Here is a 16,104-nt window from a genome sequence, read left to right on the forward strand (position 1 = left end):
TTGAAAACACATCACCTCTCTTACCACTGAATCTTACTTTGCCAGACAAGGTACAGCTAACATTTACTTTTCAAGTTACTGATATCTGTGAGATCTGACTCACTGGGCCATTAAAAAAAAAACCACCACCACCACCACACACATAGTGGGATTATAGTTACTTTGTAGAAATATTTTCATGTATTATTTCAAGTTCTGTCCAGTTCTTAGAAGAAATAACCACTGGTAGCTATAAAATCTGAAGTCACCACCCATGGCTCAGAAAGCCCCTGGCTCAAAAGCTGCTGCAGGCAGGAGCACCACCACAGACTTGTTCTTTTCTTACACTCTTCCTAAAGCACCTACAACTGGCTGCTGGAAGGATGATAGCAGCCTACTTGGTTTGACTCAACACATTCGTTCTCAAGTCACATCACTATTGCTTTGCTAAACCTGCTAAATTCAACTGTTAAACCAGCCTACCCAACTAAAACCACAAGCTATTATAAATTCCAAGGTTCATGACGACTACAGCTCAGTTGACAGTCTAGGGACTGAACCCCATCTGCAAACATTTCCTCCTGAAATTTTTATACGTCAGAGACTCTTGACTCTTTTCTACTCATCATTCTTAAAATCCAAAGAATGGTAGTTAGAATGTAAATATAAAACTAGAGATTACATACCAAATTTAATGAACATAAGCCAGTTACGATTCTAATCAATGAAATACAGATCTTTTTAATAAAAAATTGGAAAAACCCAGAACAGATGTGAGCTTTCAACTGAGTATCAACAAGTTGCAAGGCTATTCAAATGATCCAATTGTTACAGTAAGACCTACAAATACCTTCAACTCAAGAAATATAACACTCGGAAAGTTGTTTTTTAAAGCCTAATTGAACATAGGAGAATAATAAAATCTATTTGCAATTTCCTAATGATCAATCCTAGACTGGTTTATTCTCTGGGCCACACATCAATATTCTAGGGAAAAAATAAGATTGTGGAAGCACATATATTCATTAACTATGGAGAGGCCGGCTTCAGGCTGCCACATTTAACAGCTCTTTAATACGCAATTATAGAAACACGCATCCAGAATTCAGATATGTCCTACTTAAATGCATTTCAAGTGCTGGTTGAGGAGAAAAGAAAAGTGAAATGAATCAGAATCTACAATTCACAGCAATGCATCAGAGACATAAGTCAAAAAGGGATGTAAAAACAACACTGCCTGGGTGACATCAGGAACCAAGACACGAACACTGTGCTCACACAACCAGAACAGTCAAATCTGCTCGTTCTTTTTCGCATGGTTACCTAGCACTCTCTTCCCTATCCCCAAAAGACACAGGAGAGCCAGTAGCCTGCGGCATAGAAAAGGGGAGCACAGAGGCCAAATTCTTCCTTCTCTTGTCAAAAGATAGAACTCAAAACCACCTACCTTGTGTATGTCACAGATTATATCAGGTTGAGTTATACTGAGAAGGTCATTATTGCCTTTCAAGGACCTGGAATGATCTTTAAATTCATGCCCTCGGAAATCCTCTTCTGACAGGGCATGTTGCTGGATCATGGTACCCATACCTCCATCCAAAATCATTATCCGCTCCTGCAGAACCGATTCAATTTCATCTTCCACACTTTTCTGGGGATCTGCTGTAAGAAAATAAATCCAATATTTAAGCAGCTTTGAAATTCCCTAGCTATACACTTGTACAACCTGAGCTCTTCTCATTTAAGAAACAGAATAAAATAACAAATCCTCTACTGAAATCAAACAGCAATTGGTTTACTTCACCCACAGCTCCAATCACCTGATGTCAAGTAACAGCTGCATCTATCTAAATAGAATTAGACTCAATTGGTCCTTCACCTAAGTACAGTCACCTGGAGAAAAGAGTATCAAACGTTCACAAGGGCATACATCAAACTCTCTATATAAACTACTCTCAAACACTGAAAAGTGTGATAATTTCCATCACAGCAACATTTGAACAGCAATGCCAAGCTGCCTCTTGGTACCAGACACCGCACTGTAAGTGGTACACAAGTGCAAACCAGAAACTAGTAAAATCCATTAAAAAAAAAAAAATCTATTTTAATTGCCCATTCCATAATGATAAAGAGAAATAAACTCAGCAAGCAAAAACAGTTTTTCAGCTGAGTCCCAAATTCACTTCTTTCTAAGACTAAAGTAGTAAATAACAATTTTGCACTTCTGTTAGTAGGCAAACACCAACACACACCAAGAGATAACAGGTTTTACTTTCTTTTGCACAAACACAGCAAGATCTTCTGCTCCACAACAATGCCAGAAGAAAACAAATCAGGCAAATGACATGCTAATTATAAGATACTGGACAGGGTAAGTCTAACAATGACTGAGCAGAAAACTGTAGAAATTTCAGAGCTAACATTAGGAATGAAGATGCAGTATTGTAAGGCTTTAAGATCCCACAGAAAGGTCATCCCAAACACTAAACAAAAAGCCAAAACTATAATCTGAGACATTAAAAAAAAAATTCCACCACAGAACCTCAAAAACCTCAACAAAAGTAACCCTACTTTTCCTCTTTAGAACGTACACAGAATCATTTCACAACGAAGACATGCTTGCACACATATAACAAAATAATCAAACAGCCTCTTTATGAAAAATACAATTTACAAGCGTGGGACCCTACTTATCTTTCACAACCATGTAGATGAATGATGTGTTATTTCTCATCTCCCTCCTTCATTCAGCTTGGGCTTACTCACTTTGAATAAACACCTGTTTTGCATTTTGGTTATGCACTATCACCAAAACACTTGTAAAAATGAATGATTTCTGAAGCACAAAAATATCCTTATGTCTCATTACAACTTACACGCAGTAGTACTTAAAAATCACTGGCAACTGCTAACTGATGTGACTTTTTTTTCCTCCTGCATTCTTGTAATGCAACTCCTGTTTTGACATTAGTACTGTTAAAAATGAATATGCCAGAGAGAAGATGAGGCCAAGAGTAAAGTATTGCATGGTTACATTTATATCAACACTCCGGAAAAACAGCTCTAAATCAGATCTAGTCTCAGCAAGAAGAGAAGCCAAATTAAATTTGCTCTATAACAAGTATGAAGCATTTGAAGGGAGATTAAAACACAAAAAAGCAAGCCACCCTCCTTTCAAGTTGAAAGTTTTAACACCACACAGGCAGGCTCAGCGGGTTCTTATACAAGAGCTTAAACCTACTCATGTTAAACCATAAAATTCATGAAAATAAAATCAGTCCTTGAGCTAAAGGCTTTCAGAAGCACGACCCAAAGAACTGTATCAAAGTACGTCTGCAGTGCAGACTCCCATGGAGCGTAACTCCTGTGCTCCGCAAGAGCTACAACCCAATGTGACATACACATCAGCGCTTGCTTCTGCTTTAATGTAGCCTCCAAAGTCAACTCCTTCAGGTCGAGAGCTGCAGCCCAGGCAGCTAAGCCAGGCCACCAGAGCCCTCCCAGAACCAGTCCTCCTTTCTACAGACTTCTCTCCCTTTTACCTACGTGCTTCCCAACAACCTCCTCATACACACTGGGAAGCAAACAAAGATTTACAGTTTGGTTTTAAATCCTGCACTTCACGTAGTCCATTTTGTTTTCTCTACAGCTTGCCTCGCTGAACAGATGCAAATTGTATAGTTTTCTGCCTACAGAAGCACAGACTTCTGCCTCATCTCTGCTCCCAGCTCTGCAAGAGCCTTATTCCGAAGAAGCTTTCAAAATCTGTGCTTCTTCAGCAGCATCTCAAAAAGCTACAGGAAATAGGGTGGGAATCATGAAGGTGGTCATCAGTGCCAGAGGTACACGGACTCTGTTTTACAAATGGATGGCATATCTCCAAGCTCACCAAAATCCAATTTACCTGTCCTTGCTATGGGTAACATTTGACCCTTCTTCCATCAGGAGCCTGCACTACCTGAAGCCATGCTCTGGCACGCTGATGACACAATTTTCAAGTTGGAAACAAAGTCTGCAGACAGATCCAGAAAGACCCCAGAAATCAGAGAGGTTCGATCCATAAAGCCATGCTAGAAACTGCTGAACTCTGCCCTTGGGAGAAAAGCAAGGAGGAGGCTATGAATCAGCTCTGCTGAAGAAGTACCATCATCTTAATTCAGCATTCAACTCTCATAATTCCCCTCTCCAGCACAGACAGGGTGCAAGAGTTTGTTACAGAATAAATGAAAAAATGTTTGGAGAAATTCCTAAGCAGGGAAAAATCAGGTCACCCTTTTCTGGCTTGTTAGTTTACAAACCCTGCTCCTACATCTGTTCATCCAGAAGTTAAAAATTTGTTTTATAAACATTACTGGTGATGTTTGGGAACTTTGGTGAACTTTGGGAAACTGACTCCCTCTTCCATTCAGAAGTGTCCAGGAAAAAAACTGCTTCTACAGCTATAACAGAAATAGCAGCAAACCAGCAGTGATAACAGGACCCAGGACAAACTACCTTGGTTTTACACCCTACTGAAACTTAAAATATAAAGCACGTTACCACAGGGTGTTCCAGGGCTGGCACTAGTTTAGCAGACCATACCAAGACAGAAGTGACCCAACAGCATGGGCTTAAAAAGTCAATGGGATACAGAACACAGAATAAAAAAATCCTAATGTTTCACTTCCCCAAGGTAAACCACATGAACAAGGGAATTACTAGTCTGGAAAGAAGAAATTCTATCAGCTGCAACTTCTATGCCTTCTAGACAGGTAGGTAAGTAAGTTCACATACCACACAAGGTGTCCCTCTGGCACAGCTCTTCACCCTTCCAGTCATTCTATAACTAACAATTATAAAATTTGCCCAATTGTAACCTTCCATTTTCAAAGCATGACAAAAGCTCAGGGGATAAGGCCAGGTGATGTTCCTTCATCTCCTTACCCCAACCCAACTCACATACAGGCCATATATGCAGAATTGAAGGGGTAAATGCATGTTCTCCACACAAAACAGGACTTCAAAGCTTGCAATTTGCTTAAAAGCACATTTTTCTGATGACTGCAATGATTCTCCAAAGGTTTTTTTTTTTACTATTATGCATTTCAGTTAAAAAATTATTCTTAGTATAGTCTGGTATACAAGTACTTGCAAGGGGATAAAGCACTACAAGTTGCTTCCAAAGTTCTTTATAAAGGATCAACCCAGCTGCGACAGTATTACAGTACTTTCGTCATGTTAATGTGAAACAACACAAATTGAAGAACTACAAGGAGCTATAGGCACCTACAGTACCCCTTTTCCTAGGCTGACCAGGTCCACATTTGCACATCCTAATTCAGCAAACCAGCACTGCCCTGCAGCAGTGCCAAGCACAAGTTTCTCCACCGTTCAAAAAATTACTGTGCTGCACACAGAAATTACAATAGTAGATAGAAAGGATGTTCCTGCTATCAGCCTGCCACAGACAGCTCATGACAACCTCAGCATTACTTGGTGTTTAATTAATTAAATCTTCTTCAACTGGATGCCCTCTGGCACCGTTAAGAGTTTCTTGAACTGTAGCAACAGATGGCAGACAGGTCCTCTACAACAGTGAGCAGCAGCACCCTACTGCTAAGTTATTTGTTAACCTGCCTGTCCAAAGAGAGAAGCACTGGATCTTGCCGCTTTACCTTGGGTACCTGTGTGCACCTTGCTGACATTTTCCGTGTCAGCACTTGTTTTAAGAACCATTCAGGTCTTGCATAGCAGACAGACACTTGTGTAGCTGAAGCCTTTACAAAGTTAGCTTGAAAGGCAAATGACAACCACAAAAGTCACTAAAGTCTCAGAATAATAGAAGAGTCCTGTTAGTTGTGCCCACCACGTCTAGCTAAACATGCAAATCCCAGGCTCAGAAAGCTTCCTGTGTTATAACCACAACCGTCCATCTCCTGACACAAAACTGTTCACAAGAGATTATTAAGTATTTGTTACAGGCAGGAATCACAGGGAAACAAACCGGCCTCCAGACCAGCACAGTCTTGCTTTGTGGCGTGCCCTGCCACTGAAAGGCTGGGGAGAAACACTCCGCTCAGCTTCCCAACGGCCTGCTCCTGAACACAGATCCTTTGCATCCCTGCCAGATGTACACACCATCATCAACGGCCTTCTGCCTGTTCAGTCGGGCTCCACAAACACTACCAGCATGCAAATTTTGCTTCCATCTAAGCAGAACTTTTCTCCAGCTGCCACCACTTCTCAGGCTGTTGCTGAAACACCCTTCCATGTTTCCCATTTCAGACAAACCCATTCGGTTCTGCAGCAGCCGGACAGTCGCTAGTCATGGCTTGACCTCAAACGGCACGGGAGAAAGGGCAGGGCAGGTTCACATCAGCTTTGCCAGAGGAACCTGGAAAAACCTCAGACCACAAAAGCTGATTACAGTCGGCGCCGCACACAGCTCCACTGAGAGCAGTGCGGGCAGGCCCGTCTGACAAGCTGAGGGATGAAAGCCCAGGCTGAAGTGCAGGCTCAGCAGCAGGCATTCCCTCAGAAATATTAAAAAGGGAAGTGCCCGGGATCTCGGCAGCACCACTGAAAGCTGCCACTGACAGAACTGTCCATTTTAAAACCGACAACGTGCAGTTCATTTTGTTTCTCCCCTTCAAGCGACTTCTGTTTAACCCGTGAAATGGCACTTTTGGCATAGAGCCCCGGAGCAGCTGGAGCACACCTCGTTCCCACTACCAAGCTGCAGCCTCTCACGCAGCTGGTTTTTGTTTTTCCCGCTTCAGCGTGTCCGTCGGGGCGATGCGGGTGTCCCAGCACCCTCCGGACCCCTTCGAGGGAGAGCGAAGCCAACTCCGAGGGCCCGGCCCCGCAGCGCCCGGGAGCTCCCGCCACAAGCGCCCTTCCTCACTGCCGCCACCAACCCCCCGCTTTCGGGCCGGCGCGACCCGTCGAAGTGCGCGCCGAGCCGCCAGCCGCGGCTCTTCCAGCAGGTACAGGCGGCGGATAACCGACAGAGCCCGCTCAGGACCGCCCCAGGGGGCGCCTGCGCCGGTGTCGACCCGCGCCCAAACACCGGCAGCTGAGGCGGGGGCGGCAGGACCGCAGCGCCCGCCGCCCGCTCGCACGCCAGCCGCCGCCGCTCCCGGGAGAAGGGATGCGGTGGCGGGCCCCGATCCGCCGCTGCCGCCATCTCCCCCCCCCCGCCACCGCCATCTCCCCCCCCCCGCCACCCGGTGCACGCGCGCGCGCCGCCCCCGCCACCCCAGCGCTCGCGCCCGTTACCCGGCGGGTCGGCGGCGCCCTCCGGCCCCGTGGGCGCCATGCTGCCCGCGCCGCGCCGCCGCTGCGCCCCCCGCCGCGCCGCGGGCCCCGCGGGGCCGCCGCGCAACCCCCGAGGGCAGCACGAGAGGTAGCGCCGCCGCGTCACCCCCTGACGCGCGAGCTCCGCCCAGAGCGCGGGCAGGAAGCGCGGGCGGCCCCCGCCGTTGGCCCGAGGGGGGACGGGCGGTGTGAGGGGGGATGTGGGTGTTTGTCCCCGCAGTAGCAGGCTGAAAACTCGGCCGAGGGGGCGGTTTGCTGCCCCTTGGCAGCCTGAGGGCGGCAGCTCTTAAATGTAGGGCTGGATGGAGGAAGCAAAGCCTGGTAGTCTAGCGCGCGCTCCTAACGTTAAACGGCGATAGCTTTAGATCCGCCTGTCGTGACTGGGGGATGATTCTGGCGCCAGGCAGGGCTAAACAAAATGAACTGTCCCCTCATCTGGGGCGGGGAATGTCTTTCAAATGCCGACAACACTTGTGTGGCGATTAAAGACTAACTTAGTGTTGAGAGTAAATACGCCTTACGTAGTCAGACTTCTCAGCGATGTATGGAGGCAGGTTACTGGCATGTAAACGTGGAAACGAATTTATACTAAAGGAGCAAATTAAGGCACAGTTTGCTTGACAGTCGAACAAATGTCCCTTATTTTGACACAAGAGTTTCACTTCTGAGGATACACCCTTTCAGAGTCTTATCTGAGGACTCACATTTTAAAAGAAAGAAATACCTGCCTGTTACAGCTGCACAGCAGCCTCACGAGCATTACGCTGTGCAGCGAATGCTTGCTTGCCAAGCGTCAGAATAGCTCAAGGAAATAACCACTGCTCTCATTTACAGTGCTAGTAATTCAAATGCCAGTAATAAACATGAACAGCATTGTCATTTAAACTAGTTTAGTGTTCAGAATATGAAAAGAAGCACCGAGGCCTCAGCTCTGTGCGGTAACGGTAAAGCCTTTCATCAGCTCAGAGTATGCGTCGCTACGTGTACTGTACTTAATAATGACTTATGCATTTTCCCTGGAAGTTTTTTAGGGGACTCAAAATTAATTAAAAAAATTAGTGTAGATGATTCCTGGAGGGTAAATGTTTTACTCTTGCATTTTTGGAACACAAAACCAGTTGGTTACAAACACTTTGAGTCCAACAGGATCTAGGAACTTTGATAATCATCTGTCACTTTGGTCAATGGTGATACAAGTACATACAAAAAAATGTAGCTTGATGTTTAAATAATGTATATGTCTAATTCAGCTTCAGAAGAAATAGAGGCAGCCTACAAATCAACTAAATAGTAGTCCAACTTCAGTTGTAGAGGCCACACTCCGGTTTTGAACGCCAGGAGACATCACTGGAGAGCAGACCTTGCCTCTCAGCAAACCATTCCAGTGGTCAGCCCAAGCTCCCACTGCAAAAATGTGTCCCAGATTTTCTGTGTAAGATGCAATGGTCTGGAAACCCATAAACTTTAAAAGCCTACCAACAGAAGTGGAATATACTAAACAGAAGCAAAAGTCAGGTACTTCTAGAGAGTGCTTAATTTTATCCCCTTTCCACATAACTTGCGTATATTATAGAGATAGAAAATGCTTTGAGAACCATTCATGAAGAGATTTTAGGGTGTGTATTTCCTTGCTTGACTTTTGGACAACTTGCAACGTTTTTGTCATGCCACATAACACTATGAAAATTTTCTCCGGCAGCAATTCAGGTTAAAAAGCTCACTGTCTCCACAGTTGCTTTGTGGCGACAGATCTTTGTACCACAGCTCAGCGTGTCCTTGCGTGTGCTGATGCGGTTGTTTGTGTAACTAACTGCTGCAAAGTAGGTCAGCGGGGAAAAAAAAAAAAAAAAAAAAAAAACGAAAATTTGAAGGTGCTTCTGAAAAGGATCATTTCACATATCCCATTTACTCCACGGTTTCACAGCCAGTTTGAGCCAGTTTGACTGTGCAGTGCTGTGAAAAGTCAGCCCCAAGTTCTACTCTGCGCCATCCTCATATTTCCATGCCTTTCCTTATGCGGGTGCTAGCCCTCGAACACAATTCTTCCTTAAAGGTCGGTTTTCAGTAGGAGCAGGTCTCTGCTCCAATTCGTCTGCAGCTGAACAGTCTCCAAGAGCTGACACAGGAGCAGCGGCAGGGAAGAGAGGGCAGCAGCCGCCCATCCTCAGGCTGTGTTTACTCTGCTTGAGAAACTGGAGTTGTACAGGCAACTGAATGAGCACAACCGAGGCAAGATACACTCCAGAGGGTGAAGGGAAGAGGAATGAGCAGTTAAGGGTAGTGATTATCAAACCAGATCATCCAACAAAGGAGTATCAACACAGAACTTTAGCCTTAATATGTTAGAGGGTCTCTGGTCCCTTTTCTTGATTTAGTTTCAGTGATGACAGTACTGCGCAGTGCTGAGAGTCCTGGTGTGTGTCCCTATCCCGAGGCTGCCACACACCTCCAGTTACCAACATTTTTGAACTATTTCTTTGAGAAGCTCTAATACATGGTGTGTTTGCAGGAAACCTTCAGGGGTTTGCAGTGAGCATGCCCTTAAGCTTGAATAGTGCTTTTTCTTTGTCTTACGGAGCGTTGTTCTTATATTACTAAATTAGGTTGTCAAAATACTGTTCCGCTTCATACATTTAACACCAGGAGCAGCTGGAGCAATAGAGTAAAGGAAGGGAGAACACAAGGGTGACATCATTCCCACATCTGAAAAACCTGGCCTTAACACTGTTAGAAATTAGTCCTGTTTAAACATCAGTTGCAGATAGAGTATCATTCATGCAAACATTGATCATCATGGTGAGAATCCTGTTTTCTGATGGTTATAAGTGGTGCTTCAGTGAAGCTAACATCTTCCTAATTGCAATACGATTAAACTATAAATCCAAATTAATATCCTTAGAAAAAAATATCTTTAAGTCAGATCAAGTTCTTGTATTTGAAGGTATTTTCAAACTACTGCTTTCCCCAGCTCCTCCCACACTGTGGGAATACAACAAAAGATTGGTGAGGAGGATTGTTAACATGCTCAAGCGACTTGCACCTGGGGTGTCTGAAAAAACCTGTATCACACTAATTGTTGGTAGCTCTGTGTGCTTGGCGGGTAGAATGTCTGCGCTCAGATAACATAGGCCTGTGAGAGACTCACAGGCACCTTAGCAAACATCTTCGAGATTCCTGCCCTGCTGAGGAAGTATCAGAGCAGAGTGGAAAATTATGCGTGTGAAAATCCCTGATATATACAGGTGAAAGCAGCAGGTCCAAGATCTTTTCTTTCTTCTCTTTTTCCTGATTAGCAAGGGCTGAGTTGTGTGGTACTTGCATCCCTGCTTGCGTGCCTCTGCCCAGGTGCTGCTGCGGAGATCCCTCGGGTTGTGAGGTAACAAGAATAAATTTAATCTTTGCATTTCATCCGTGGACTGTGGTTGTTCCTGCGTCCTGCCTGTGCTGGCTCGCACATTTGGCGTAGTTGGCAGGATCCAGGGACAGCCATGCCATAGCTAAAAAAGAAGTCAGCAACTGGGGAGGCCATGACATTGGCTCTCCTTATTCCAGGATAGGCTGATACTGAGAACTGGACCCCCATGGCTGCTATGCTGGCTAAGAGGCTCCACCAGAAGCCTGGCCTGAAATAGATAACGGGGCGGTGGTTACCCCCAGACAGCTGCAATAGCTATATGTGGATTGCCATGGCAAGCAGCATCGGATTCTTCTCGCAAGTTAGCAGGGAGATTGGGATGGTTATTAGTTACCAGTCTTAGAGCTCTTGGCGGTGAAGTTGTTGCATTACAGAATAAAATGAGAGACTTGAAGAAGGAAGTCGGGGCTTTACAAGATGCAAGGGTGATCACACAAGCAGTAATTACTACTCAAGCAGAGCGATGCTGTGGGCTGCAAGGTAATGTAGAGCAGTTGGTAGCACGTATTGCTAATGAAGGGACAAATATGGGCAACGTAAAGTTTTGATGTCTCAAGTCCATGCTCTCACCACAAAATGGTCATGGGATCTTGAGGAATGGGATGGAAATATTCAGAGTGAGTCCTCAGACTCCGAGATTGAGTTTGAATTTGATCCAGACTTAAAAGTCAGGGAGATGGTGGATGTACGACCCCGTATACAAATGACGGGGCAGCAGGAATAAGCGGACGGCAGAGTGCAGGTCAGGCGTACTTACACTCTGAAAGAGTTAAGGGAGTTTTTAGAGACCTATCGGCAAAGGAGCAGGGAAGGCACACGCATGGATTTTCGAGCTTGGGATAGCGGAGCTGCATCTAGTCATTTATTAGTGGCTGAAAAAGATTTATTAAGCCCCATAGCCAGTAATGATCAGGTCCAGCAAGGATATGCTCAGCTGCAGAATATCAGAGATTCTGATGGGCAAAATGTTGTTGCACCTACACTGTATCAGTGGTTGTGTGCCGCAGTTTTAACAGCATATGCAGAACCTGCCGAATTAGTGTCGTCCCTCAGAAGCTGGTGTGCAATAGAAGAAGGTATTAATTTGTTGTGACAGATGGGGATGGCTCATGCGTTTGTTGCAGGATCCAATCTGGACAATGGAGCAGTAACGAGAAATATCAAAATGCAGTTTTTGAGAGGAGCGCCTGCCTCACTAAAATCCTTGATTACACCAGCAGTGACAAATGCTACAGGTAGTGTAGGCACCCTAGCAGATATCTTGAGGGAAACTGGGGCTGTAATTTCAGAGCCATCTATTCGGGTGATGAATAAAGGAAAGTTGATAAAACTGAAAGGAGCTACACCACGGGTGACGGGGAAACAAATGTGGAATGATCTTGTACGAGCCAGCATCCCATGGTCAGAATAGATGGGATCACAACATCAGAAATTTCTCACCAATGGCAAAGGTTAGTGTTTATGTAAAAAAGCCAACCACCTCCAACCCCACTACCAACTTTGCACACACCCTCAGTCCCACCTGCCACCTTAGTGTAAGACACCACTTGGCAAATGCCAAAACAGCAGAAATTAAGGTTTGGCGGATCCCCCAAAATTGCCACCACTGTTAGCCTCTTACCGTGAGGGGGACCAACACCCTTGTGTTCCTTTAAGTATAAAGTGGTGCTCAGGGGGGGATATTACATGTGTTAGCTCTGGTGGATATGGGGGCTGAAGTTACTGTATTGCATAGTAATATTGATAATAAAGACGCCACATCACAGATCTGTGGATTGGAGGGAAATCCAACCCCTGCCCTCTGAGCTACAGTTACCTTAACAATAGGAAATGCCACACCATTTACCGTGACAGTGTTAATTGCCCCAATTAAATAATATATCTTGAGTATTGATGTGTTGGCAGGATGAACAGTTGCTTCTACTTCAGCACTTCACAAGCAGGATTTGCTATTTGATCTATAACAGTCTTGCGTGGATTCGCAAAGCGGGATTCTTTTGTGCTGCCTGTGCCTGCCAAAGTGGTAACTGTAAAACAATATCGTATTCCAAGGGGGCAGGAGGAAATTATTCAAACCATTCAGGCACTTCACCCAGTGGGAATTGTTGGAGAAACTATGACTGCCTTTAATGATCCTATTTGGCCTGTTCGTAAACCAGACGGCACTTGGAGAATGACTGTAGATTATAGAGAACTGAATAAATTCACCCCCACACTTGCAGTTACAGTACCAGACATGGTTACTCTTATAGAAAAAAATCAGCAAAAATTTACAGCCCTGGAAGGTGGTAATAGACCTTGCTAATGCTTTCTTTTCACTAGCTATTGCTTCAGAAAGCCAAGACCAGTTTGCCTTTACCTGGCAACAAAAGCAATATACTTTCCAACTATTGCCTCAGGGATACAAACACAGTCCCTCCATTTGCCACCAAATGATAGCAGCTGATGTGGCACTATGGCCTGGTACTGTGACTATCTACCATTATACTGATGATTTACTGATTATGTCAGAGTCACAACAGGAAATTGAAGCAGCTGCTGAATCACTGAAAGTGCATTTACAGGACCGAGGCTGGGCAGTTAACCCAAAGAAAATACAGGGCCCTAGTACTACTGCACAGCTTTGGGGAATAGTTTGGCACGGACAGGTCAGAGAAATACCAAATAAGGTACAGCAAACAGTCCAGCAATTTCCTGTGCCAACCACAGGAAAACAGCTACAGACTTTTGGGGTATTGGAGAACTTTTATCCCACATCTGGCGGTACTAACACGCCCTCTGCAGAAATTAACTAAGAAGGTGGCTGTTTGGCACTGAACCAAGCAACAGCAGGAAGCCTTTGATGCCTGCAAAAATGCTTTGCTTGAAAATGCTCAATTATACACTCCTAGGCAAGGAAATCCCTTTGAATTAGAAGTAACAATTCTAGATGATATAGTCTCGTGGGGATTGTGGCGGTTGACTGGGACAAACCATCAGAAAGAACCTGTAGGATTTTGGTCCAAGCCATTACAAGGCTTGGCCATACATTATACTCCAATGGAAGAACAAATTTTAGCTGTAGTCTGGGCACTACAAGAAACTGAAAGAATCACAGGCCAAGACAGTGTCACTGTACACAGACAGACCCGTACCTATTCATGGGTGGGTTACTGATGATTCTGTGAACGTCCATGCCAGGACAGGTCAGGCAGCCACACACTGGAAAGGGAAATATTATTTACAGCAACAATTTCTACCAGGAAAACCACACACCACTCTTCTAGGAACTGTGTCATTTAATTACATGCCCACACTAGGGGAAACTCTTCCCCTTGGAGATATTCCTCACCCCGGTGGAGGAGCCCCCCCCTTTATGACAAATTAATAGAAGAGCACAGGAAAGATGCCTGGTTTACCGATGGAAGTGCAACATACACGGCAACTGGACAAAGAAAATGGAGAGCGGTTGCATATGCTCCGTTACCAGGAATTACATTATGGCAAACAGGTCTGCAGGCATCTAGTCAGTGGGCCGAATTGATTGCAGCATCTTTCACTATCCTGGAAGGGAATGCTCATTACTTACACAGTGACAGTTGGGGGGTATACAAAAGTCTTACAGTGTGGTTACGTGCTGGGCCCAATAAGATTGGCATGTACAAAGATACCCTATATGGGGGGCAGATATATGGCAGCAAATCTGGCAATATGTGCAAAGGCAACCTTTAGAGGTAAGGTATGTCTCGGCTCATCAAAACGATGATTCCCTTGAGTCACAAAATAATAGGGAAGTAGATAAGATGACCTCCGCTGAAGCACATGCCCAGGCTATAAACGTCCATAAAGCTTGTGGACACCAGTCAGCACACACTGCGCACATGTGGGACATTGCTCACAATCAAACCCCTTTGCCACTACATATTTATAAAGCTTGTGCACATAATTGTACTACTTGTGTGCAGCTACACTTAAGGGCATTATATAGGCCATGAGGAAGGATAAAGCGCAGTCAATGGGCCTTGAATCCCCGGCAAATTGATTATATGGGCCCCCTTCCCTTGTTGGGGAGGTGGCAACATGTGTTCACTGCTGTGGATACAGTGTCAGGACTGCTTTTTGCTAAACCCACAAAGCGTGCTAATCAACATAACACAACTGAAGCATTATAACAACTCATCAATCAGTACAGACCTCTTCACCAAATACAGAGAGGCCAAGGAACACACTTTAGCAGACATAATGTCCAAGATTGGGCCCAGGGACTAGGGATAGGTTGGATATTCCACATTGCCTACCATCCCCAAGCTAATGTCTTGGTTGAAAGAATGAATGGGATGCTGAAAGAACAATTAAGAAAGCTAACCAGTACTGAAACTTTACAACATTGGAGTTCACATCTTACTAAGGCAGGTTTTTTGTTAAACAGCTGGAATATTCATAATCAAACACGCTCTGTATTACACCACCTCCAGTAGAAAGTGTGATGAGGATTGAAATTCTTCCAGACGGTATCTCTCCCAACTACAGGGGAAATGGAATTGTTTACACCAACGAACTGTCTGGTGGGGCCACAACATGTGTACATGAAGATCCATATAACAACACCTGAGAATGCCGTATGGTTTTGTACCCCAACCACCCCTCTTATTTTACGTTCTTTGTTGATATCAGATTCTCAAGTTCTTGTATTTTGGGTCTCTTCGATGAATGCCTGTGCCTTATCTAGAGGGGATACCATTGGAACGCTGTTATTGGTGGTGTGAACCCAACATCGAATTGAAGTTCAATCTGAAAAAGCACAAGCCATAGCTCTCCAATCTGTGTGAGCAATCACCCCACATCAGGTTACCAATCCTGAGTGACATTAGCTGAAAGAGCTGGAGCAACAGCATATGTATTACTGTAAGGAGTTGACACTCCTGTTTTCCTCCCTTATCACAGGTTGGCTCATCATGCTATATAGTCTTGTACTATAAGCACGTATCCTCGACACATTTCCACAAGACCAGCACATACATGCCTAGATTTGTTTGGCCTTTATTGTAACTGACTCATCTGTCTTTTATATTAAGGGAACATTAACTACTGCAGGTCTTTTGACAGTGTGTTTCATTGGCATGCTAACCCCAGTAGCTGTGTTACAGAATTATGCTATGCTAAGTGATTTTGATATTAATGTTTCTCATTGATATTTTTTTCAAGTAGGTAATGTCTGTATGCCAATGAACATCACAAAACTGATTGACAGTGGACTATTGCCTCCTTCAACAATATAAACACTGCTTCAGTTTTGAAGGCACGTGTTGCTTCAGCATCACTGATGGATCAGTCAGTGTAGAGGACAACATTCAACAGTTCCAGGATGTAATGCATCAAATGAAACAATCTACTGATGGTGTCTGGCACAGTTGTTTAACGCTCTGACAGGATGA

The 16,104-nt window shown here is 44.7% G+C and overlaps 1 protein-coding gene across 7 annotated transcripts in view; it reads right to left on the bottom strand.

The window, feature by feature from the left end:
• MTR (5-methyltetrahydrofolate-homocysteine methyltransferase) overlaps window positions 1–7,330 on the bottom strand; it is a 59,210-nt gene extending 51,880 nt beyond the window's left edge. For 6 of the 7 annotated variants that reach the window (XR_012622473.1, XR_012622474.1, XR_012622475.1 and 3 more), the window contains exons 1-2: window positions 7,237–7,330; window positions 1,427–1,641 (exon numbers count right to left, since the gene is read on the bottom strand). Coding sequence is in view for 3 of the 7 variants with exons in the window: in XM_074818397.1 (XP_074674498.1) it covers window positions 1,427–1,641; window positions 7,237–7,276 (255 nt within the window). In the remaining 4 variants the exon portion in view is untranslated. The remainder of the gene's footprint in view (window positions 1–1,426; window positions 1,642–7,236) is intronic. The other variant, XM_074818398.1, reaches the window with a different exon arrangement.
• Window positions 7,331–16,104: the final 8,774 nt, after the last annotated feature.

This window comes from Strix aluco, chromosome 3 (genome assembly GCF_031877795.1).
Source record: "Strix aluco isolate bStrAlu1 chromosome 3, bStrAlu1.hap1, whole genome shotgun sequence".
Classification (NCBI taxonomy): domain Eukaryota; kingdom Metazoa; phylum Chordata; class Aves; order Strigiformes; family Strigidae; genus Strix; species Strix aluco.